At 31.8% G+C, this 27925-nt stretch overlaps 2 protein-coding genes across 2 annotated transcripts in view; both read left to right on the forward strand.

Moving 5' to 3' along the window:
* Nucleotides 1-3136, forward strand: part of LOC143083307 (mitochondrial potassium channel ATP-binding subunit-like) — a 34741-nt gene extending 31605 nt beyond the window's left edge. Inside the window, exons 15-17 of the mRNA XM_076259576.1 lie at nt 617-675; nt 1545-1633; nt 2805-3136. Of these exons, the coding sequence (XP_076115691.1) occupies nt 617-675; nt 1545-1633; nt 2805-2912 (256 nt within the window). The 3' untranslated portion in view covers nt 2913-3136. The remainder of the gene's footprint in view (nt 1-616; nt 676-1544; nt 1634-2804) is intronic.
* A 14794-nt stretch (nt 3137-17930) lies between these two features.
* Nucleotides 17931-25942, forward strand: LOC143081775 (mitochondrial potassium channel ATP-binding subunit-like). Its single transcript, XM_076257484.1, has 6 exons — nt 17931-18060; nt 18394-18465; nt 19516-19694; nt 21689-21747; nt 22616-22704; nt 25614-25942. The coding sequence occupies exons 2-6, from the start codon at nt 18421-18423 to the stop codon at nt 25719-25721; spliced, it is 480 nt and encodes a 159-aa protein (XP_076113599.1). The 5' UTR covers nt 17931-18060; nt 18394-18420; the 3' UTR covers nt 25722-25942.
* Nucleotides 25943-27925: the final 1983 nt, after the last annotated feature.

Genomic DNA, 27925 nt, shown 5'->3' on the forward strand with positions numbered 1-27925 from the left:
AACGGTCCACTGAACATAGAGAATGATACTGTGATTGGGGCATCTGTGTACTATGGACACATTCTTGTTTTAAAGATTAATTGAAAATGTATTTAAGTATAGGGGAAAAAAATCTTGCTGTGGTAAAGGAATCTAATGCAATTTAATATATAAATGTTCAATTTGTTTATGCATCTTAATACCTTGTTGGAATATTTTTGACGTCACAGAATATTCTACTGTTGAGAGAGTTTTGCATTAAAAAGGGCATACAAAATGCATTTGCAACAGAAACAAAGTTTATAAGAGGAAAACAAATGCAAGAAAATCAGCAAATTTGTTCTGTTTGTAATACAATGTACATAGAATTTTGTATTTCTACCAAATATTTTATTCAAAATTATGAAATCTGTTCAGTGCTAGTCCGGAAAAAAATGTATGGGGGGGTTGGAAGGCAGTTTTTGTCAGCACCCGCCACCCAGACAATTGTAATTGAGAGTTATAGTGCATTATAGTGTGAATAGTTGCTCTTATACCCACCACCCATGTATTATTAATACAATGTGCCTTCCAACCCCCCCATACATTTTTTTCTGGAATAGCCCTCACTCAAATGTTGTTTTCTGTAATTTTTCAGTGCACTTGATGCTGAATCAGAAAGAATAGTACAGGAAGCTTTAAATAATGTTATTAAAGGTAAAGTAATCACAAAACTATCTATTTACATTATGACTTTAGACATTGGAAAAAGCCTGTATTATTAAGCAATTTATTTACCTTATAATTACGCTTGGACATCCTAAATCATTTCAAGTAAAAGTCTGCATAACACATATAATGTAGTTTGAAATAAATTCTACTGAAGAAGAAAAATGGTCATAAGCAACTTATATTTATCATAAGATTCGTTAATTTAAAAGATAGGAATCACCCTGTCTGATTGTCAACTCAATTCCTCTTAATTTGCCAGATAGTTATGGACAAATATTCTCAAATTTTTGTGCTATTTTCACATTTCTTGGATTGGATTGAGAAATTATTTCTCCTTACTAGTGAAAAATTTGTTCACTGCAAATGATTGGTTGAATTGTAATTATGATGTCAAATATTATTGGTTTTGTCTGAATTTTCCTATTTGATGTCAAGAAAAAAGAAGACCTTGCCTGATGGAGGCAGGAGACACATAAAAAGAACACAACTTTCTGCAAATCTTTTAAAAGGAAAAATAAAAGTCATTAGAGAAACAGATTCCACCACTACATGTATAACTCATGTATTACAATATTTCTCCACTCTTAAGAGTTAAATTTAAAATATCAAAATTTAAATGTCTTGAGTGGAGAAATATCGTAATACACTTGTTGCAGTTGTGAAATCTATGTTTATACATTGTAGAACTATACTTGTTGAATATAATCATGGTCTTGCATATTAAAGGGGAGATAATCGAATTATACTAAAAGCATTAGTGAGGGAGGCAGTATCCTTTTTTGAGTTCACTCACAGTTCATGTTTATTTTTGTAGTTCTTGAACATTTTTACCCACAATGCATTATAAATTGTAGGTAGAACAGTTCTGATAGTTGCACACAGACTGAGTACTATAAGAGATGCTGATGCTATAGCTGTTGTCTCTAATGGAAAAATTGTTGAGGTTGGTTTTATTGTTTAAGATTTGATACAATTACAAATGTATTGCAAACTAAAGCTCATGGACCCATGCTGCAATTAAACAGAAAATACTCCTGCAAAGTTTTTTGTGCAAGACCAATTAAATTCATAATTTGACTTTTGGTTCCCTACCTGGAGTATGACGAAGAAAATTACTTGGTCAAGTTCAACCTGTGAAAGAAAACATAGTCTTTACTGTGAAGTTTTATTTAAATATTGACCGAATAAAAAGACAGTAATTGAATGTGTTAACTACAGAAATACAATGTGGAATAATCTTTGTGACTTAAACTTACATTTGACCTGCTAAATTTAAGTTCTTTTTTTACATTTTTCTGTTTGTTCATTTTGAAGAATCAAGAATTTTGTCAAGAGGTAAAATCAAAATATATTTATTATCTACATATCAGCTACTTTTTTAACCTCACTTTAGTAAATAATAGTACTTTATCAAGGTTTCCTAAAAAGTGAACGGAAACTTGCATATATGGTTTTATAACTTATGATTCTGAGGTCAAAATATCAAGGACATAGTGACTATTGATAAACCAAAATTGAGTTTCCATTATGAAAAATGATAACTCAAGGGCCAGGCTTGGGATTGGAACAAAATTTAAATATTATTATGGTAAAAGAAGGGGAGGGATATCACTATTTATTTCAAGCTCTGTATATTTCAAAACAAGATCACAGTTACTACAAACTAAGTGAAATTTTTGTCAACTGGATATGATTTTTAAAGGCAGTGCCATAGTGCCTTTAATTATATCAGCCAATAGCCATTTTGTTTCTATGTGGGTAGTAAAAGTGCCATCATAAAAATTTTGAACAATGGAATTCTTCATTTCCATGCACTAATAAATGAAAATGTCTAAATATTTAATATTGCTAGCCTTACAATTTCAAAATCTGTAGGTATCTGCCTTAACAGCACATTTATGCTTTGTAAGATCTGAAAGAGTGAACTTGCCAGGTATTAAACTTAAACTGTACCATTCAAAACATAGTGTAGGTTAACAAAATGTAAATGTAGGTTTTACAGTCCTTATAATATTTTTTGACAATTTTTCCATGAAAAAAAAATTAGGACAAGGAAAGCTATGGTACCACGTGAAAGTAAATACCTGAAATAGATATTTAACTTTATGTTTCAGCAAGGAACACATGATGAATTAAGAAGAAAGAAAGGACTTTACTGGGAGTTGATACGGCAACAAGAGATAGAGGAAGAAATTGAAGAAATGAGAGGACATTTCTTTTAAACACTGTGATATAATTTTATTTATTTGTCAAAAATTACCATGTGCTATTTTAATTACACAAACAAGGTTCAATTTTCCTGCTGTTATTGCAGGAATATTTTTATCAAAATGTTGTGAAACTGAACATGTGAAATATAAAAAAGCATTATCATGAATGTGATTTACTTTTTATTTCAATTTTTCTGAATTTTTTATATTGAAATAAACAGAAATCATGTCTGTGATTCCTTTTATTTTTATATAACTGCTCAACAAAAGTATATAGGAACTCTTATGTCTGTCCATCTGTCACATTTTTGGTTTCCAGATAATAAATAGAGATTTTATATAACCTAAAATGTTTGCCTTTTGTATAATGTTATCATGTTGTCAGGCATTTTCTGAGGACATTTGGTTCCTGGACATAACCTGAGTAGAAGTCTTTGAACATCTATGAAATTGTATCACTAGGATACATACAAACTAGAGGCTCTAAAGAGCCTGTGTCGCTCACCTTGGTCTATGTGAATATCAAACAATAGACACAGATAGATTCATGACAATATTGTGTTTTGGTGATGGTGATGTGTTTGTAGATCTTACTTTACTAAACATTCTTGCTGCTTACAATTATCTCTATCTATAACAGTACTTTCTGTGGAAAATGTTATTGAAAATCTTCAAATTTTAAGAAAATTGTTAAAAATTGACTATGAAGGGCAATAACTCCTTAGGGGGTCAATTGACTATTTTGGTCATACTGACTTATTTTTAGTTCTTACTTTGCTGTACATTATTGCTGTTTATAGTTTATCTCTATCTATAATAATATTCAAGATAACAACCAAAAACTGCAAAATTTCCTTAAAATTACCAATTCAGGGGCAGCAACCCCATAACGGGTGGTCCGATTCATCTGAAAATTTCAGGGCAGATAGATCTTGACCTAATAAACAATTTTACCACATGGCAGATTGCTCTAAATGCTTTGGTTTTTGAGTTATAAGCCAAAAACTGCATTTTACCCCTATGTTCTATTTTTAGCCATGGCAGCCATCTTGGTTCGTTGGCCGGGTCACCGGACACATTTTTTAAACTATATACCCCAATGATGATTATGGCCAAGTTTGGTTAAATTTGGCCCAGTAGTTTCAGAGGAGAAGATTTTTCTAAAAGATTACTAAGATTTACGAAAAATGGTTAAAAATTGACTATAAAGGGCAATAACTCCTAAAGTGGTCATCTGACCATTTTGGTAATGTTGACTTATTTGTAGATCTTACTTTGCTGAACATTATTGCTGTTTACAGTTTATCTCTATCTATAATAATATTCAAGATAATAACCAAAAACAGCAAAATTTCCTTAAAATTTCCATTTCAGGGGCAGCAACCCAACAACGGAATGTCTGATTCATCTGAAAATTTCAGGGCAGATAGATCTTGACCTAATGAACAATTTTACCCCCCATGTCAGATTTGCTCTAAATGCTTTGGTTTTTGAGTTATAAGCCAAAAACTGCATTTTACCCCTATGTTCTATTTTTAGCCATGGCGGCCATCTTGGTTCGTTGGCCGGGTCACCGGACACAGTTTTTAAACTAGATACCCCAATGATGATTATGGCCAAGTTTGGTTAAATTTGACCCAGTAGTTTCAGAGGAGAAGATTTTTCTAAAAGATTAATAAGATTTACGAAAAATGGTTAAAAATTGACTATAAAGGGCAATAACTCCTAAAGTGGTCATCTGACCATTTTGGTCATGTTGACTTATTTGTAGATCTTACTTTGCTGAACATTATTGCTGTTTACAGTTTATCTCTATCTATAATAATATTCAAGATAATAACCAAAAACAGCAAAATTTCCTTAAAATTACCATTTCAGGGGCAGCAACCCAACAACGAAATGTCCGATTCAACTGAAAATTTCAGGGCAGATAGATCTTGACCTGTTGAACAATATTACCCCATTCAGATTTGCTCTAAATGCTTTGGTTTTTGAGTTATAAGCCAAAAACTGCATTTTACCCCTATGTTCTATTTTTAGCCATGGCTGCCATCTTGGTTGGTTGGCCGGGTCACCGGACACATTTTTTAAACTAGATACCCCAATGATGACTGTGGCCAAGTTTGGTTAAATTTGGCCCAGTAGTTTCAGAGGAGAAGATTTCTGTAAAAGTTAACGCAGGACGACGACGACGGACGACGACGACGACGACGACGGACGACGACGGACGACGACGGACGCCAAGTGATGAGAAAAGCTCACTTGGCCCTTTGGGCCAGGTGAGCTAAAAAGGCTGGAAATGATTTTGGGGGTTATGGCCGTAACTGTTTGGGAAAAATGGGCCAAAAACATTACCTTTGATACCACCTCACTGCACCTTCGGTAGGATATTTTGTACACATTGTCTTGTAGACAGCACTCAATAACATTTCCAATAATCTAATTTAGAGGTTTGTTCTAGCCTTTGATCTTGCTGTAGGACTTTAGACATGTTGAAATTGTTCTTTTCCCCCGAATGTGACCTATTGAATTAGAATTATCACCTGATTATGCCACATGTCAAGCATGGTCTGCTATCCCTTCATGAGCACCAAAGTTCATTCACATTATTTAATTGGATCCCTGTTACTGTCTTTTGTTAACTCTATTTTGTTTTGTATGCTTTTGTTTTTCTATTGATCTTTTTTTTTTCGCCATGACATTGTCTGACTCAATTTATTTTTGACTGATGAGTTTGAATGTCCATTTGGTATCTTTCACCTCTCTTCTACACCAATATGGCACCAATACAAGACCATGGTATTGTAATCAGGCATCAATACAAGACCATGGTATTGTAATCAGGCACCAATACCAGACCATGCTGTACCATTAACAAAAGTCTACTGATAATAGTTTGTGAAATCGCAAATGATGTCACAACATCAGATGTTCTGGTTCAAGTTTCAGTGTATTACCGGTATGTATCTCATCAATTTCCAAGCCACAAGTATTAATGTTATGTTTTAGATTTCCTATTTCTGTTTGATTATTTCTTCTTCAAATATGGAACCACTATAGCATCCTATCATTATAGTTAAATAGTTTATGAGTAAAAGTTTTCAAATGTAAACTAGTCTGGGGGTTGTAGTTCCAACAGTGATTTACAAACAAACAGCAGACACAATGCAGCTAGTCCAACCTATTTGATAGTGAAATACGTTTCTGCCAGTCAAATTCAAATTCCACTATTCAAAAAGTGCAAGAAAAAATATTAGATAAAAAAAAGTAGGCTTTTCCATTGATCAAGAGAGGTCCTGGATAATTTCCTGTACAAAGGAAACAATTAACAATAACTTTTATAACAAAACATATCTCAAACCAAGAAAAAAAAGCTTTTTCGTGGATCCAAAGAAGTCCTGAATAATTTTCTGTACTAAGGGATATGCCATGGGATAACTTTGATTACAATAATAACTCCAAGGCTTTTATATGTAATTCAATAAATCTGTTATATTCAATTTTTATGTGATAACAATATTAATAAAGACAATAACACAAATGTATCATGACTTCAAGCAAATTTCACTGAAAAATCACCAGCAGTCTTTAATTTTACAATATAATTCTCTGATCATAAGTTGTAGTACTGTAAGTTTCTATCATGATTCACTCTGCCATTCTGCCAATTCTAAGATGTTAAATTTGTGCCTTTAAGTTCAAGTCATATATTAAAGACTCGTATGAAAGAACAGCCCTGATCTTAAACTCCAGCATATCTATAATTAGCTTTACACCAAACAAGTGACAAGCTGAACAGTAAAAACAATCTCGTTATTAGCTGACTTAAAAGAACACACAAAAAAAAACCCAATGTCTTTTAATATGTTAACATTTAAAGTTTTGTAATTTAAATGCAAGGACTGACCAAAAAAAAAAAAAAAGAAAAAAAGAACACACAAAAAAAAAAACCCAATGTCTTTTAATATGTTAACATTTAAAGTTTTGCTTTAATTTAAATGCAAGGTCTGACCAAAAAGTAGGCAGTTTTTAGTCAACCAAAATATACTTCTATTTGAAGAGGTGATTTCTTTCCTTGAAAATGCTGATTTTTTTTTAAAACTACTAAATGTAACATGAAAGTTATTCAAGTATATATCTCAACCACCACCAGCGACTCAACACTATAAAAAAGTAATGTTGAAAAAAAGCTATGTAAAATAACAAAATAGTCTCACATTTTTATTAAAATTTAAAAATATAAACTTACCTAAAACATCTAACTTCAACAACTCAAATATGTCTGAGAGGTAGTCTAACATCTCTTTACAAGGAGTAGAAATAAACTATTTTTCACTTTTTTTTTAAATTAACACCATTTTCTGTCAATAAAAGTTTAGATGTTAACCTCTTTGGTGCTCAAAACGGAAAGCATTTTTGTCATATTTCTTTTGCCAAATTTACATTTTTATTGAACAGTTTAAACTACAATTTACTTTACATTTTTTTTTACTTCAAATCACTAATGAAGCTTTTAAAAGTGTCCATAAGAATATCAAATTTTATGTCACTACTATCAATGTCATTACCTCTTGTTTGTAGTACATGTTATACCATTTCTTTAGAATAGTCAGTGGTTAATCTTACAAAAAATATAATCTTGTACAATATTGTGCAATTTTTATCATACACTATATCATTAATAAATGTAAAAACAACTGACAAGCTGAATAGTAAAAACAATCTCATTATTAGCCGACTTAAAAGTTTTACTCTGTTTGAATATACTTTTAAACTCACTTCATTTTTATTCTATTAACCAGTGAAACCCTTTTTAAATAAAATAAACAAAACAAAAACACGTCTTAATATGTGAATATTAAGTTTTGTCTTAAATTTAATGCAAGCACTGACCAAAAAGTAGTCAGTTTTAGTCTACCAAAACATATTTCTTTTTGACATTTTATAATTAGACATTAAATTGATAACTTATACCATAGTATGAGGAAGTGGACGTTCAACAGTATAAAACAACCCATTTAGGTATGAAAAAAACTCGTCTGACAATGTTCCTTCCTGACTTAAAACAGAAACATCTGTATTGGTAAACAAAGGCAACAGTAGTATACTGCTGTTCAAAAGTCATAAATCGATTGAGAGGTTACAAACAAAAATCTACGCCGGTACGGAAGCACATCAACTATAAGAGGAAAGCAAAAAAATACCACAAGATAACTAAAGTGCAAGAAAATCAAACGCCAACACACATATAAACGAACTATTTGATAACAACTTCAATATTCCTGACTCGGTACAAGACATTTTAAGAACAAAATGATGGGTTGAACCTTTAATAGCATCACAAACCTCTCGGTTTATCACAATGTGTTAAAACATAGCTAAACACTATAGAAGTAACAGAAATACAACAAAAAACACACGAAAGGACACTAAAACTAAAATGAGATCTCATACCTTTTACCAATTTTGACATTCAGGATTGCAGGTGTTTTATTATATGAAAGAAAGCTCATAATAAAATATGTTGGTTTATAGTAATTGAGAGAAGGAAATATTGATGACCTGGTTTTTTATCAAAAATGCTGGATATGTGAGCCAAAATTTGTTCCTGTGAAAAAAGTTCCAGTGGAACTAATTTCACAGGAAATATGTTCTGGGAGAACTTTTTTCACAGACAATTTCTATATAATTTGTTCCATCTCTATGAAATAAGTTCCACACTTTACTTGGTGAAATAAGTTCTGGGTTGGTGAAATTTGTTCCTTACCTAGTGAAATAAGTTCCATGTTTGTGAGATTTGTTCCTCACCTGGTGAAATAAGTTCTTGATTTGTGAAATTTGTTCCTCACCTGGTGAAATAAGTTCCTTGTCTGTGAAATATGTTCCACTGGTTAAACAAGTTTTCCTATATACTGAGCACTTGTCATCAGTGAGTTTAAAGTCATTATAAAAAACATGTATTATATTGATAATGTGATATAAAATAAAAAGTATAAACATCCAATTGGATCATGTGGAGTAAAGCAAAAGTTTAAAAACATGTTCAAGTAATAATACTAAAAATGGCACTTATGAGCCAGGAAAGAGTAGAATAAGAAATAATAATAAAAGTCATTCCAAAAAAAGAATTATAGTTGAAGATGAATATTTGTACTTTTTTGAAAAGGACAAAGTGGCTGATCAATTATATTAAAAGACATAAAAAAAAACAAAATGCACGCTATTTAAAAACTGTGCAATGACCATAGCTAAGAACATGTATGATTAGAACACCCATGACAGATCATCAGGAAACATGGAGGTTGAATACCACATAAACGATCAAACATAGATACATTATCATCGCTTTTATTTCTTATCTTTATCCTAAAGTCATTCCTTCAATTGCAAATGTACCCCATGCAAGCACAGAACTTATTTTCTGTGAAATAGGTTTGAGCAGAACATTTTCATTGATTTCTATAAAATACCTTCGTTTAAAACTAATATCACAAGAACTTATTTCACTTTTTGTTTTTAATTTTAATATTGGAACAAAATTGATGGTGCTGTGATTTTTGTTCCGGAACTTATTTCACACTTGGTTAAAAAATTAGTTCCGGAACAAATTTTATAGTGCTGGAACATATTTTCTATGACATAAGTTCCAGTGGAACTTATTTCCTATGAAATTTGTTCCGGTGGAACAAATGTCACGCCGGAACAAATTTTTTGTTACAGATATTACTTCATTAAATAAAATACTGTGGATTCAATATAATTATTTGGAATCCAATTTTCAGGGGATGTCATGGATGTAGATAAACCACCAATGTAAATGTTAAATAAATGAATCATTTTAAGATTGTATGCAAACTTTGCAAAAGCGACGAAATAGAATATACATAAAAATGCAACTTTTCCTCAATCGATCAAAATTGGTATCCAAAAAATAAATGAATCCAGTTTAACTTAATCTCTCTATGAACAATGCAAATATGATAAACAGCAATCAACAACAACCACTGTCTTCGGACAGACTAAGAGGTTAGTGATGTATGTGAGCAATCGAACCACACCTACCATTCACAACACAACATAAACACAATAATTAGACAGTAACTTATCTTTACTAGTACAATAATTGAGAGGCCGAAGATACAAAACAGTCAGGACTCTACTTCGTCAGAATTATCTCCCCATTACGCCAGTTCATTTTCATAATCGTAAAAATGGAAGCCATTGTACTGTTTGTAGGGATGACGCAATACCAATTTTGCTCATTGAAACCGACAAATTTATCCACATTGCACCATTACGATCCTTAGGGAGCTACCATTTGATTTTTAGGGGGGGGGGGGGGGGGGGTTAGGATGAAATTTGAAAAAAATAGGCAGGACCGGAGTTTTGAGTAAAAAAAAAAAGGCAGGATGAGACACTTTGCAAAAAAAAAAGTCAGGATGACAATTTAGGTAAAAAAAAGTCAGGATAAACTAATAAAAAAAAATGCAGGACCGTATCAACTAGCTAAATGAGCATCAGTTAATGATCTTGTCTGCATTGATTCAACTTAAAACTATTGTCTGATCGGTTGTCAGGTGGTTTTTTTTTTCTCGAAAATTGATAAACATTTTAAAAAATTCTAATTAAAAATTTCGTTGAAGGGCAGACTAGATTTTTCTATAGTGTATAAAGACTATAAACCCTAGTTTTCACACACACAAAAATTATATTTTTTCAAAGATATGCATTTTCATCATCCAACTTGAAAGACTGTCGTCAAGTACTTTCAGTAAAAAAATAGCTATTCGAACACACCTTCTCTGTTTTTGTGACTCATTAGATAGGTATTTCACTTGACCCATATATTTCATCTTTTAGTACTGTTATTTTTTTTGTGTTATAAAGTCAATCTGTAGCTTTGATCTGAGACTACTATAGTAGTCTCAGCTTTGATATATAAAAATAATAGAATCTGAAGCGAGACGATGTATGTGTGACGGGATTGCTTCCCTTAGAAAAACTTAGTAGATACTTAGTCAGCCGTAAGCGGTTGAGCTAAGGAAGTACTTCTTTAGCTCAGTCGGTTAGCGCGCTGCCTTGTAACACAGAAGTCCCTGGTTCGAGTACCGGTGGAGACAAACAATTTTGTAATGAAATTCGTGCTCTCCGGTTACATTGGCGCTCAACAATAATAACCCACGGTTAGAAGAATTACCTAGCCAGGTTAAAATATAAATATAAAAAAAGATGAAGATATCATCATTATCAAAATATTCAACTTAAACACGCCCTAACATAAAAAGGTGCACTCGATTTTCTCTTTTCGATATAATTGTTATCCATTTTTTGGAATTTTTTCTTGAGTCATATATAATGGAAGGGCAGACACGAAAATTTTTGAACTAATAGATTGATATGTTTTCCGTCCGTGGTAATTTTTTCAAAAAAATCGGAGGTTATGCATTTTCTTCATCCAACTTGAAAGATACCCATGTCGTCGACTTGACATCTAATGGTTCTGCTTAACTGTGTACTAGATAAATTGAAAACTTATGCAAATGGTGTTTTTAAAATAAAACACCTCGTAATTGAGAAGAAAATCGTAATTGTGTTTGTTTCTATTAACTTTTAAAATGTTTGTCACAAAAAATAAACAATACAGTACACATTTATCGCCTTCTCTAACAAAGAGCTTCGATTCTTTTGTTCTATTTCAACCGGGTTTCCGACTGAAAAGGAACATTCAAAGCATACATTTATATACTTGCCTGCATTTCTTTTCATATTGAATTTCCAACTTTACATCGTATATTTCCACTTAGAAATATAAGGAACTGTGAGGTGGACATGCATTAGACGCTAACCCCACACTACAAAAATATATGTTTTTCACTTGTCTACATTTCCTTTCACTATTCAGTGGTTGTCGTTTGTTCACATATTTGTTTTTCGTTCATTTTTGTACATAAATTAGGCTGTTAGTTTTTTAGTTTGAATTGTTTTACATTGCCATTTCGGGGCCTTTTATAGCTGACTATGCGGTATGGGCTTTGCTCAATGTTGAAGGCCGTACGATGACCTATAGTTGTTAATTGCTGTGTCATTTTGGTCTCTTGTGGAGAGTTATCTCATTGGCAATCATACCACTACTTCTTGTTAAATATTTACATGAAATATCACCACTGGTTATACAGTTATATGTATAATACCTCCATAGTTTGAAAGGCAATTAGTGCCATAGAATTCTAAGTGTGTATGTTATCCATAAAACAAATTGAATTTTGTCAAGCATGTGCCAGCGTAATTGCAAATAAAACCTGAAGACTCGTTGTGATTTAAACTAATACACTGAGGAGATGTCAGTCCATCCTCCACACTAGTCAGTACTTTACAATCCTGTCCATCTTTTGATAAAACTATAATTCTATGAGATCCACCGTCTGCTACAATAGTAATACCAGAAGTATCTACACAAAGTCCTTCTGGTCCTAATAAATCTTGTTTGTATTGCCAGATCTTATTACCTGATCCATCATAACAGTATACGGTATTACAAGCCGTGTTACTGTATATTAACCTGTCATTACAGTAAACAAGGTTACACCTTTGTGAAAAATTCTTAACTTTGATTGTCTTCATTATATTGCCTTCTAAGTCTATGATACAGATTTCATCCCAATTCACACCTACGGCAAGACAACTATTTGAAAATGATAAACAAATGCCTTTTTTGTTTAAAATTATATCTTTGGTAAACTCTTCATTCTCCATATTGAACATCCTAATGGTTGTATTATAAGGATTCACGCGCACTACGGCAATGGTGTTATGATTGATCTGTGTAACACTGTTGGCTCCAAATAATTCTTGTAACTCTTTTCTATGTTTTCCGTCATGAGTCAGTAGGTAAACTGTGCCATTCCGTTCTACTACTATAATTCTTCCATCCATCAGACAAATCATGACTCTAATAAACCTCTTTATAATAAATAAATGAAAGATGGCACTGGCTAACTACAGAGTATTTGACTATATCAGACTATATGTGTGTGTTTTTTTTCGCGTCAATTTCAGAAGTTTGCCGTAACGAACTCATTTGCTACTGTTGACAGACGGACACACAAAAGCATCTAGTTTGTGAAGTCATTATTTCTGAATATTTAAGATATAGGGAAATTAAAATTATAGGTATAATATATGAATTAAAAGTTTTTAAACGTTATTATACATCTATCATGAAATACAATCCCTGTTATTACTACCTCACATGACGATGTTTTGAATAAACGAGACAGTAAATATAAAATACAAAAAGTTTTTAATTCAAAAATTAATTTGGAAATCATTTTCTGTTGAAAACTTCAAAGTTAGATTTCTCCAACAGGATAAAATATTATAAATCTAAATTGCTTATTTTGTAAATAAAAAAAAAGACAAGGTTGTTGCCAGAATTGAAAATCGAAATTTGTTTTCAATCTTTCCAGTCATAGTGTTAGCTAAATGAAAGGGAGAGATTTTATGTTGGATATTATTCTTGGAGCAATTGTTTTTGTTATATAATAATAAGTTAAATTTACAACTATTTTATATGTTTTGCCTTACAGCTAATTTCCTACTGCATGTAGGGTAAAACTTTAGTTGGCTTCCTAGCTTTATTTGTATAAATGTTTATTTAAGCTTTGTAATTAAGATTGACAGCTTCATATATAGGTATGTAAACCTGTATATATGATAATTCAATTGGACATTAACAAAATATACCAACAAAGCAAGCAACTAACTAAAGTGATGATCTACATACAGTAGGAAGTTAGATATAAGCTTCAGTGAGATCAGGCGAAATGTTTATCATTTCTTCTTAAGACAAATTGAAATGAAACAAATGACAAACGACAATGATCCTTGTCATAATTATAAGATTTTGTCAAATAAGCAGTATAAATAAATTTTAACTTCATTGCAAGATCGGACATTATTGTACGAGAATTATCCAGACATTAGTTACATGCATACGTTGCCAGTATGTCAAAACTTCTAGGAATAATTTTTTATCGGCCTGACCTTCTGAATACTCAATTTTGAAAAATTTATTAAAATTTGAAGGATCAAATCATAGGAAACATGTGTATTAAGATTTAAGTTGATAGGACTTCAACTTCATCAAACACTACCTTGACCAAAAACTTTAACCTGAAGCAGAACAGACGGACGAACGAATGAACGGCCGCACAGACCAGAAAACATAAATTGGACATAAAAATAACTTTCACCTATTAAATAACCCAGGTAACCTGTACACAATCGGCGCAAATAAAAGACAAAATGAAAGAATAAAAAAAAAATGAAATGCATATTGGCGGAAATACAAGACACAATCTACGCATGTTAAAGAATAAAAAAAAATGAAATGCAGATTGGCGCAAAAATGAAGAGATCAAAAGTTATATTTTATTGTTTTTATTAGAACGAAGGTTAAATATAGTGTAGTATCTTTTGTGTCCATTTGTATTAAATTTCCACAAGATATCAGCTCGACGCTTAATTCCTCTTTACTTGGGAGACGTATTTTTCAGCGCACACCATGTTGGAATCTGTGAAAAACGCGAAATAGGACGTTATATAATTTGACGTTTTTTCATTGCTAGAAACAACGTCATAGAGCTTTTATGTCACTACCAAGTTGCGTTAGTTGATGCGCATAAACAATAGGCTGTTTGGTCTTTAAGAAGAATCATAAAAGCACGTACCAACCCTATTTTTTTCAAAACTGTTTGAGTTTTCATTTTCTTCTGTACTCGTAATTCTTTTGTTGCATACCAATACATATTTGTTTCATTTTATGGAGACAAAAAAAAAACATTGCTTAGAAAGACAAATAAATTTGGTGAAGGTAGTCCAACTGAAGAGAGCGTTTCTCTATGTTTTTGCTGTTTACTAAAAACAGGTTTCTAAAGCAGCAATTACATGTAGAACAGTGGTTGCCAATCAGAGATTTTTATTTAAGATTTGAAAAATTATGTACGATTTCATATACATGTATATACATGATATAAGCTTATTATTACACTTACATATATATATCATATATACATTGTATATGAAACCCTCTTGTGACGTGAAGAACGCGTCACAAGATTGTTTCAAAAGAAATAAAAATTAAAATATAAAATCCTCCCACCCGCCCCATTTTTTTAAAAAATTTGGATGAAAATCTACTAATTAATTTTAGTTGGCCTTATGATATATTATTATAATCTAAGGTTTAAAAATAAATTTTAAATTATTTTTTTACCGAAACTCATTGGTTTTTTTTTGTAAGAGAATCTGGAAAGTGGAAAGTTAGTTTTCTGTTTTATTTTAAATACTATAATTGTAATTGCAGTCTGTGCAAAACTGTTTTAGGATTTGTTTGACCGTAAAAGAAATTTGATATTTTCTACTATATTTTCTACTAAAAAATCCAAAAATTTCTAATTGAATGATTTTTTGTCTGACATTTTGCAGGTCAGACAGAGTTTAGGATACACTGTTTAATCCTTTAAAATTCAATTTTTTACTCCTTGCAATCTCTCTTTGGTTTATTTTCCCCTGAGCATACATAGATGGCATCATGTAATAAAGTTTTATTGGCCAATCTACAGAACTGGAATGAACTTTTAACGTAAATTTCTACGTTCAGCTCAAGTAGTTGAGTCTGATCTAGGAGGGTTCAGGGGGTTCCCTTTTTTGGGATGATCAATGCATTTGAATGGGGACATACTTATATAATCAAAATAATGTAAAGACCTGCCAACTTTCCCACTTTATGTGGGATATCCCAAGTGAGATATTTTTACCTAACCCTAACCAATAAGTTACAATACTCAATTATTTAGACTAAATATTTTTGAATAGGCGGAGGAGTAATAACTACTTTTTGAACACATGTATAATCATTCTAAACCAAAGATTTTGTAATTAAATACACTATAGTAATCTTGTTTGTTTATTCCGAATGGTAAACATGAATTATAGCATTACAAAATTCATCAGTATATAATATCCATGTCTAATTTAAAACAGTTAACTTGCACTAGATAATTCTGAAGAAATTTTTTTTGCTTAAAATCCATGTGCTTCTCACCATGCTTTGTATACTAAAACAAGATTGAAATAATTAGAAAAGAAACAACAATAATTAAGGTTTCATTTTGTTTGCAAATATAACCATAATGAAGATAAATTTCATAGGCTCACCGTGTATCATCGTACAGCGGATATAGGTACTAACCAAGCGGGCGTGAGCGATTTTGATCTTACACGGTAACGAAAATCTTTGTTTTGTTCACATAATATCAATGTGTACTTCAATCTAAACATAATTGCTATTTTAAGAAATGATTTGGTCGTAGGTTGATGGTTAGAGATGTCTCATTATTTTCCCAAAACAAGAGGGATTACTAAAACATTGTTAAAGCATGTGCAAATACTTGCCAAAGAAGTTGGCCCTCGTCTCATCCGATATAATTCTATATTCATTGCAACTCTTTTTCTGATAGAAGGTCAATGTGTGTGTGTAATAAGTATAGCTGTTTCAATAATTTGCATTGAAATCTTTGATACATATGTTATTTTTCGATATTTTATCCCTAAAAAAGTGTTGTGTATGGTGTTTAGCTGACCACATAAATCCTTATGTACGGTGCATAGTTATGTTGTTGTACACCGTACACAAAAACATTAATTTTTATACTCGTTTATTACCCAAAATGTTTCAAGGAATGAGTAATCACAGGTAGGTTTATGATTGGTGACTATTACTTTTGCCCTGTATAAGGTTTCTTTCAGATAAAACATGTAAATGTCTCAACAACTGTATCGAAATTGAAAGTTGGTGTTGACATTCACAACTATTTGCGCTTGTACAAGTTAATTGTTCTTTTTAGAATATCAAATTTGTTTTATGAATAGGAAAAAATCGATGCAAAAATTATTTGGGAGCAGCAATTTTAAATGTTGAGAAATGTACATTGAATATTGATCAAGCAAAAAAAAGATTTTCGTTACCGTGTAAGGTCAAAATCGATCATGCCCGCTTGCTTTTTACCTATATCCCGTGTACTGATGATACACGGTGAGGCTGTCCTAAAGCAGCCTTGTAGTTAGATCTGATGGTATACCAAATCCCATGTGTATCCACCCTTCTTAGTTGGACAATTGAAAAATTCTACCCCTGGAATGATCGTGAGTTTTGAAGTAAAAAGCATAATCACTATAATGGCATTTTTTGTTTACCACCTTTGAACCCAAATTTCCAACCAATAATTACAGTCAACTATTTTATAATACTGAAATAGAAATTTTGTTCAATAATGTAACTAGAAAATATGAAGGGAAAATGCTAAGAGGACAAAATTCCATTGCGACCTGACTTAACAGGCATCACAAGATACAAACTGATATAGCTCTGTCCATTCTTCCAGATAGAAATGATTAAAAACACACAAAATAACAATTTTCAATTTCAAACAAGGGAATACTTCTTTGCAATTGAAAAGATGGTAGTCATTTGACTTTATTGGTACATCTGTCTTTATAGGGACATTTGTCTTAACATTTCAGATGAGCCTGTTATGTACCATCTTCCTGCAAACAGGTTGCTCAAATGTGCACAAACAGTCCTGACTTCACATTTGTTTCTTTAAAATATATGATAAAACTATATATCTGATTTAGAAGACTGACTATTCAGATAAGTTTTTACACTGGTTTTAAGTTTTGGTTGTAAAATATCAACAGGAAAAGGTAATATTTTTACCAAAACATTATTTGAAAAGGTATACATTTTTAAATCTAAATTATATGAAAAGGATGATGTAACAGAACCAAAGCTTGCTGTTCATTGTAAGCCAAGGGTCTTTTTAATAATCATGCTAATTGATAGTTGCCTCATTGGCACTCATACCAGATCTTCTTATATCTATGGACTATGCAAGTAGCTGCTTTTCAAAGAATGAGATTAATATATGATTATGGATATCATGTACCTTGATTGTTTTTTGCAGGTAAATCTACAGTTGCTGCACTGTTAGAACGGTTTTATGAAATAGGTCAAGGAAAGATTACATTAGACGGAGAAGATATTAAAGATTTGGATCCATCATGGCTCAGAGGCAGAGCTATAGGCTTTATCAATCAAGTACGTTTAAATACAATCACAGTTTAAAAAGTGACCTACTCAGCAGAGCAGCGAGTCAAATGCTAATTTTCACCACTTACAAACATAAGACAATATAGTATACAGGGAAACAACCTTTTATAAAAGGATCATGTGTGCACTTTACTAAATAGGGATGAATGTTATGAGCAAGACGGAATAGTTTATTACTTTGAATTTGAAATTTAACAGACAGGAATAACGGAGCATTCAGTATAATAAATTAAATAACACATATTTGAGAGAGAGATAGAGCAGGTTGTTGGATAGAAATAGTGTAATCAAAAGAAGTTTAATTATACACACTTTTTACAGGAGCCAGTATTATTTGCCACCAGTGTAATGGAAAATATAAGATATGGGAGACCAGATGCTACAGACTTAGAGGTATTGGCATAATAATGATTGTTGAAGTACTACTATTAACAAAAAGTTCAAGGCATTAAAACATTTTTTTTCCCATTTAATTTCTGATTTTCATTTGTGGTATAATTCAGAAAGCAGAGTTATTGTCAGACAGGCCAATGTTTCTGTGAAACGGTAACCTTTGAAAAAGATTGGATCTTGGCATTATTGAATTTCACAATGAAAAACAAATATGAGGACGTACATCATATACATTTACATTGTATGTACTGATACATAAACATCACAGGCTAATCTGTCTGACCTTCAAGACAAATGAAGTAGAAGTTAGAAACATAATATTTTATACTGTAAATGGAGAAATTTTCCTGAAGGATTTAATTTCGTTTATTTCGTGGAAAGAATATATCCGCGAAATTAAAAACCCCACTAAAATTTAACCTTCATATAATATCACTACCATTTAATGGAAACCATGAAATTAAATCCCCATGAAATCTTATAAAGTGACAAAACCACGAAATTTTAACCCCATGAAATTTAATGTTTCTACTGTATATCACAGCTGATACGTACTGTTAATTCAGAAATTCTTGGGAGGTTTTTATTATAGTGCAAATATTGCAACTGTGTGAGTAACACAATAATAAGAATTTGCATTCTTATTACCAATACATATATCTGAAAGCAAATTTTCCTATCTTGCTTTTTTGTCCTTCCTTAAAAATCTCCAATAATAAATGCATGCTTTAGTTACTAGATTAACAGTACTAATATTATGCTCAAATGTTTTAATAGGGTGGGATAAAGACAACAAATTGCTGAATTAAGTAGCTACCTTTAGGGGCCAGCTGAAGGACGCCTCCGGGTGCGGGAATTTCTCGCTACATTGAAGACCTGTTGGTGACCTTCTGCTGTTGTTTTTTTCTATGGTCGGGTTGTTGTCTCTTTGGCACATTCCCCATTTCCATTCTCAATTTTACCTGTATTGTTTGAAATATTAGATTTAAAAAAGCAAGCAAGGTAGTGTATCATGAATGTGTTCTCTAATATATCTTTATATATTGACAGGTTTTTGAGGCTGCTGATCTTGCCAATGCTCACAGTTTCATCACAGGGTTTCCCGAGGGATATAAAACTGTTCTTGGAGAAAGAGGTGTTACTGTCTCAGGAGGTCAGAAACAGAGGATAGCCATAGCCAGGGCTCTCATTAAAAATCCATCAATATTAGTACTAGATGAAGCTACAAGGTATGATTGTATGCTGTTATTATACATTTTCCAATGCTTAACCTTGACCTTATGTACATCTCAAAATTAATTTCTGCTCTCTAACTTTAGTTTGCCTCAACCAAAAGTTAGGAAAGTTATACACAATGCTTATAACTACAAAATACAATCAAGGTTAAAGTTTGGTAGCATCACTTTTACCGTTCTAGTGTTATGTCTCTTTATAAATGGAAAAATTATGAATTTTTCATATCTGTTCTCTTACTTTAGTTTGCCTTAAACAAATGTTATGAAACTTATTCACAATGCTTATTACCATAAACACAGATCACGTTCGAATTAAGGTGGAGTACCTTTTTCAGTTTTCTAGTTCTGTACCTTTATAACATTAAATGCAACTACGGGCATCATATGTGTCCCATTTACACATTCTCTATTTCTTTTTTTCTCCATTTACTGCTACTGAAGTTACCAAGGATTTGTTGAATCTTTTCAAATATTTCATTGATAATAGTTTCAAAGATCGAGAAAAGACTGTATTTTCTTGAACACTTAATTTATTGGTTTGACAAATTCCTAATACATGTACAAGTCAATTAAAGAGATTTATATTTTGATGAAAACTTTAATGCCTGGTCCTGTTCATTAAATCACAAATTTTTTTTAAATCAATAACTTTTTACTTATTTCAAAAAGTTCACAAATGCTACTAAATTTACTGTGAAGTTCAAAAACTTTATTTAAAGTCAGGGCAAACAAGTACTCACGTATGATACATGTTTTGTTTGCAGGGAATGATGTTATAGGTTGCATTTCTGTAAATATTGACAATGCAATTTCCCATAGGAACTCCTTTTACGGCTAAAACTGTTCCACTTTTACTATGAAGTTTTGAAAAAATCTTATCCTAGAATTGAAAGTTCATATGCACTACAATTTTTTTCAAAAGTCAAAATATAGGGCTGTGCGGCATATTTTCAACGTTTATATGCCCTGAACTTTTCAGAGTTTAAACTAACACTAATTTTCTTAACTACCCCTACCTTGAATGAAGGGTTACCACAGATTTCAATGTAAACAATATACACAATTATATTTGCTGGTAACATTCCCAAGTTATGTTTCTATGAGATGGAACCCAGAGAGCATAACTGGGAACCAGTATGTAAACAAAATTAATTTTCTATGAATATTCTGAATCTCCCCAAAAGAGGCGTGGTTTGAGAAACAGCTGTTTTTACAAAGTGCAACCTATAATGTTTAAACAATCAAGAGATAATTTTAGTTATACAGGTTATTGCACTGCATCTGTCCCGCTTCAGGTTAAACACATGTTCCCTATGATATGATCTTTCAAATTCTAATGCCAAATTAGAGTTTTTACTCCAATTTAACGGTCCACTGAACATAGAGAATGATACTGTGATTGGGGCATCTGTGTACTATGGACACATTCTTGTTTTCAAGATTAATTGAAAATGTATTTAAGTATAGGGGAAAAAAATCTTGCTTTGGTAAAGGAATTAAATCTAATGCAATTTAATATATAAATGTTCAATTTGTTTATGCATCTTAATACCTTGTTGGAATATTTTTGACGTCACAGAATATTCTACTATTGAGAGAGTTTTGCATTAAAAAGGGCATACAAAATGCATTTGCAACAGAAACAAAGTTTATAAGAGGAAAACAAATGCAAGAAAATCAGCAAATTTGTTCTGTTTGTAATACAATGTACATAGAATTTTGTATTTCTACCAAATATTTTATTCAAAATTATGAAATCTGTTCAGTGCTAGTCCGGAAAAAAATGTATGGGGGGGTTGGAAGGCAGTTTTTGTCAGCACCCGCCACCCAGACAATTGTAATTGAGAGTTATAGTGCATTATAGTGTGAATAGTTGCTCTTATACCCACCACCCATGTATTATTAATACAATGTGCCTTCCAACCCCCCCCCATACATTTTTTTCTGGAATAGCCCTCACTCAAATGTTGTTTTCTGTAATTTTTCAGTGCACTTGATGCTGAATCAGAAAGAATAGTACAGGAAGCTTTAAATAATGTTATTAAAGGTAAAGTAATCACAAAACTATCTATTTACATTATGACTTTAGACATTGGAAAAAGCCTGTATTATTAAGCAATTTATTTACCTTATAATTACGCTTGGACATCCTAAATCATTTCAAGTAAAATTCAGCATAACACATATAATGTATTTTGAAATAAATTCTACTGAAGAAGAAAAATGGTCATAAGCAACTTATATTTATCATAAGATTCGTTAATTTAAAAGATAGGAATCACCCTGTCTGATTGTCAACTCAATTCCTCTTAATTTGCCAGATAGTTATGGACAAATATTCTCAAATTTTTGTGCTATTTTCACATTTCTTGGATTGGATTGAGAAATTATTTCTCCTCACTAGTGAGAAATTCGTTCTCTGCAAATGATTGGTTGAATTGTAATTATGATGTCAAATATTATTGGTTTTGACTGAATTTTCCTATTTGATGTCAAGAAAAAAGAAGACCTTGCCTGATGGAGGCAGGAGACACATAAAAAGAACACAACTTTCTGCAAATCTTTTAAAAGGAAAAATAAAAGTCATTAGAGAAACAGATTCCACCACTACATGTATAACTCATTATTACAATATTTCTCCACTCTTAAGAGTTAAATTTAAAATATCAAAATTTAACTGTCTTGAGTGGAGAAATATCGTAATACACTTGTTGCAGTTGTGAAATCTATGTTTATACATTGTAGAACTATACTTGTTGAATATAATCATGGTCTTGCATATTAAAGGGGAGATAATCGAATTATACTAAAAGCATTAGTGAGGGAGGCAGTATCCTTTTTTGAGTTCACTCGCAGTTCATGTTTATTTTTGTAGTTCTTGAACATTTTTACCCACAATGCATTATAAATTGTAGGTAGAACAGTTCTGATAGTTGCACACAGACTGAGTACTATAAGAGATGCTGATGCTATAGCTGTTGTCTCTAATGGAAAAATTGTTGAGGTTGTTTTATTGTTTAAGATTTGATACAATTACAATTGTATTGCAAACTAAAGCTCATGGACCCATGCTGCAATTAAACAGAAAATACTCCTGCAAAGTTTTTTGTGCAAAACCAATTAAATTCATAATTTGACTTTTGGTTCCCTACCTGGAGTATGACGAAGAAAATTACTTGGTCAAGTTCAACCTGTGAAAGAAAACATAGTCTTTACTGTGAAGTTTTATTTAATTATTGACCGAATAAAAAGACAGTAATTGAATGTGTTAACTACAGAAATACAATGTGGAATAATCTTTGTGACTTAAACTTACATTTGACCTGCTAAATTTAAGTTCTTTTTTTACATTTTTCTGTTTGTTCATTTTGAAGAATCAAGAATTTTGTCAAGAGGTAAAATCAAAATATATTTATTATCTACATATCAGCTACTTTTTTAACCTCACTTTAGTAAATAATAGTACTTTATCAAGGTTTCCTAAAAAGTGAACGGAAACTTGCATATATGGTTTTATAACTTATGATTCTGAGGTCAAAATATCAAGGACATAGTGACTATTGATAAACCAAAATTGAGTTTCCATTATGAAAAATGATAACTCAAGGGCCAGGCTTGGGATTGGAACAAAATTTAAATATTATTATGGTAAAAGAAGGGGAGGGATATCACTATTTATTTCAAGCTCTGTATATTTCAAAACAAGATCACAGTTACTACAAACTAAGTGAAATTTTTGTCAACTGGATATGATTTTTAAAGGCAGTGCCATAGTGCCTTTAATTATATCAGCCAATAGCCATTTTGTTTCTATGTGGGTAGTAAAAGTGCCATCATAAAAATCTTGAACAATGGAATTCTTCATTTCCATGCACTAATAAATGAAAATGTCTAAATATTTAATATTGCTAGCCTTACAATTTCAAAATCTGTAGGTATCTGCCTTAACAGCACATTTATGCTTTGTAAGACAATATTACAGTCTGAAAGAGTGAACTTGCCAGGTATTAAACTTAAACTGTACCATTCAAAACATAGTGTAGGTTAACAAAATGTAAATGTAGGTTTTACAGTCCTTATAATATTTTTTATACGACCGCAAAATTTGAAAAATTTTTCGTCGTATATTGCTATCACGTTGGCGTCGTCGTCTGCGTCGTCGTCGTCGTCGTCGTCGTCCGAATACTTTTAGTTTTCGCACTCTAACTTTAGTAAAAGTGAATGGAAATCTATGAAATTTTAACACAAGGTTTATGACCACAAAAGGAAGGTTGATATTGATTTTGGGAGGTTTGGTCCCAACATTTTCGGAATTAGGGGCCAAAAAGGGCCCAAATAAGCATTTTCTTGGTTTTCGCACTATAACTTTAGTTTAAGTTAATAGAAATCTATGAAATTTTGACACAAGGTTTATGACCACAAAAGAACGGTTGGGATTGATTTTGGGAGTTTTGGTTTCAACAGTTTAGGAATTAGGGGCCAAAAAAGGGCCCAAATAAGCATTATTCTTGGTTTTCGCACAATAACTTTAGTTTAAGTAAATAGAAATCAATGAAATTTAAACACAATGTTAATGACTACAAAAGGAAGGTTGGTATTGATTTTGGGAGTTAAGGTCCCAACAGTTTAGGAATTAGGGGCCAAAAAGGGACCCAAATAAGCATTTTTCTTGGTTTTCGCACCATAACGTTAGTATAAGTAAATAGAAATCTATGAAATTTAAACACAAGGTTTATGACCATAAAAGGAAGGTTGGTATTGATTTTGGGAGTTTTGGTCTCAACAGAATAAGGGGCCCAAAGGGTCCAAAATTAAACTTTGTTTGATTTCATCAAAATTGAATAATTGGGGTTCTTTGATATGCCGAATCTAACTGTCATGACTGTGTATGTAGTTTCTAAACTTTTGGTCCCGTTTTCAAATTGGTCTACATTAAGGTCCAAAGGGTCCAAAATTAAACTTAGTTTGATTTTGACAAAAAATGAATCAGTTAGGTTCTTTGATATGCTGAATCTAAAAATGTACTTAGATTCTTGATTATTGGCCCAGTTTTCAAGTTGGTCCAAATCAGGATCTAAAATTATTATATTAAGTATTGTGCAATAGCAAGTCTTATCAATTGCACAGTATTGCGCAATGGCAAGAAATATCTAATTGCACAGTATTGTGAAATAGCAAATTTTTTTTTAATTAGAGTTATCTTTCTTTGTCCAGAATAGTAAGCAAGAAATATCTAATTGCAAAATATTGTGCAATAGCAAGATTTTTTTTTAATTGGAGTTATCTTTCTTTGTCCAGAATCAACTTAAATCTTTGTTATATACAATATACAATGTATATTCACTTTTTACTACCAACTGATAAATTAAAATAATCTTTACCATTCAGTGATAACAAGCAGTTTTTTTACATCTTAATATTTTATGATGTATTTAAATGAGTAGTTATTGTTGCAAACTCCATTAGAAATTTTAATTGAGATTAGTTTTGGAATAAGGGAAAGGGGGATGTGATTAAAAAAATTGGGTTCAATTTTTCTCATTTGAAATTTCATAAATAAAAAAGAAAATTTCTTCAAACATTTTTTTGAGAGGATTAATATTCAACAGCATAGTGAATTGCTCTAAGAGAAAACAAAAATTTTAAGTTCATTAGAACACATTCATTCTGTGTCAGAAACCTATGCTGTGTCAACTATTTAATCACAATCCAAATTTAGAGCTGAATCCAGCTTGAATGTTGTGTCCATACTTGCCCCAACCGTTCAGGGTTCATCCTCTGTGGTCGTATAAAGCTACGCCCTGCGGAGCATCTGGTTTACAATTTGTCCATGAAAAACAGATTAGGACAAGGAAAGCTATGGTACCACGTGATGGTAAATACCTGAAATAGATATTTAACTTTATGTTTCAGCAAGGAACACATGATGAATTAAGGAGAAAGAAAGGACTTTACTGGGAGTTGATAAGACAACAAGAGATTGAGGAAGAGATTGAAGAAATGAGAGGACATTTCTTTTAAACACTGTGATATTTTATTTATTTGTCAAAAATTACCATGTGCTATTTTAATAACACAAACAAGGTTCAATTTTCCTGCTGTTATTGCAGGAATATTTTTATCAAAATGTTGTGAAACTGAACATGTGGAATATAAAAAAGCATTATCATGAATGTGATTTACTTTATATTTCAATTTTTCTGAATTGTTTATATTGAAATAAACAGAAATCATGTCTGTGACTCCTTTTATTTTTATATAATTGCTCAACAAAAGTATATAGGAACTCTAATGTCTGTCCATCTGTCACATTTTTGGTTTCCAGATAATAAATAGAGATTTTATATAACCTAAAATGTTTGCCTTTTGTATAATGTTATCATGTTGTCAGCATTTTCTGAGGACATTTGGTTCCTGGACATAACCTGAGCAGAAGTCTTTGAACATCTATGAAATTGTACCACTAGGATACATACAAAAAAGGCTGGAAATGATTTTGGGGGTTATGGCCGTAACTGTTTGGGAAAAATGGGCCAAAAACATTACCTTTGATACCACCTCACTGCACCTTCGGTAGGATATTTTGTACACATTGTCTTTTAGACAGCACTCAATAACATTTCCAATAATCTAATTTAGAGGTTTGTTCTAGCCTTTGATCTTGCTGTAGGACTTTAGACATGTTGAAATTGTTCTTTTCCCCCGAATGTGACCTATTGAATTAGAATTATCACCTGATTATGCCACATGTCAAGGATGATCTGCTATCCCTTCATGAGCACCAAAGTTCATTCACATTATTTGATTAGATCCCTGTTACTGTCTTTTGTTAACTCTATTTTGTTTTGTATGCTTTTGTTTTTCTATTGATCTTTTTTTTTCGCCATGACATTGTCTGACTCAGCTTATTTTTAACTGATGAGTTTGAATGTCCATTTGGTATCTTTCACCTCTCTTCTACACCAATATGTGATAATAATGTATTATTTGATTGTAATCAGGCATCAATACAAGACCATGGTATTGTAATCCGGCACCAATACAAGACCATGGTATTGTAATCCGGCACCAATACAAGACCATGGTATTGTAATCCGGCACCAATACAAGACCATGGTATTGTAATAAGGCATCAATACAAGACCATGGTATTGTAATCAGGCACCAATACAAGACCATGGTATTGTAATCAGGCATCAATACAAGACCATGGTATTGTAATCAGGCATCAATACAAGACCATGGTATTGTAATCAGGCATCACTACAAGACCATGGTATTGTAATCAGGCATCACTACAAGACCATGGTATTGTAATCAGGCACCACTACAAGACCATGGTATTGTAATCAGGCATCAATACAAGACCATGGTATTGTAATCAGGCATCAATACAAGACCATGGTATTGTAATCAGGCACCAATACAAGACCATGGTATTGTAATCAGGCATCAATACAAGACCATGGTATTGTAATCAGGCATCAATACAAGACCATGGTATTGTAATCAGGCACCAATACAAGACCATGGTATTGTAATCAGGCACCAGTACAAGACCATGGTATTGTAATCAGGCATCAATACAAGACCATGGTATTGTAATCAGGCACCAATACCAGACCATGCTGTACCATTAACAAAAGTCTACTGATAATAGTTTGTGAAATCGCAAGTCACAACATCATATGTTCTGGTTCAAGTTTCAGTGAATTATGTATCTCATCAATTTTCAAGCCACAAGTATCAATGTTATATTTTAGATTTCCTTTTTCTGTTTGATTACTTCTTCAAATATGTAACCACTATTGTATTCTATCATTATAGTTAGTTTCAGAGGAAAAGTTTTCAAATGTAAACTAGCCTATGGGTGTAGTTCTAACGGTGATTAAGAGTGCTATATACAGACAGACCAAATACAGCTTGTCCAACCTATTGATAGTGAAATATGTTTCTGCCACTCAAATTTAAATCCCATAATTCAAAAAGTGCAATAAAAAAATATTTGACCAAGAAAGTAGGCTTTTCCATGAATCAAATCAACAGAGGTCCTGAATAATTTCCTGTACAATGGAAACAATCAACGATAACTTTTATAACAAAACATATCTCAGACCAAGAAAGAATGCTTTTTTGTGGATCCAAAGAAATACATAATTTCCTGTACAAAGGAATATAATATGGGATAACTTTAATCACAATAATAATTCCAAGGCTTTTATATG

This window comes from Mytilus galloprovincialis, chromosome 7 (assembly GCF_965363235.1).
Source record: "Mytilus galloprovincialis chromosome 7, xbMytGall1.hap1.1, whole genome shotgun sequence".
Classification (NCBI taxonomy): domain Eukaryota; kingdom Metazoa; phylum Mollusca; class Bivalvia; order Mytilida; family Mytilidae; genus Mytilus; species Mytilus galloprovincialis.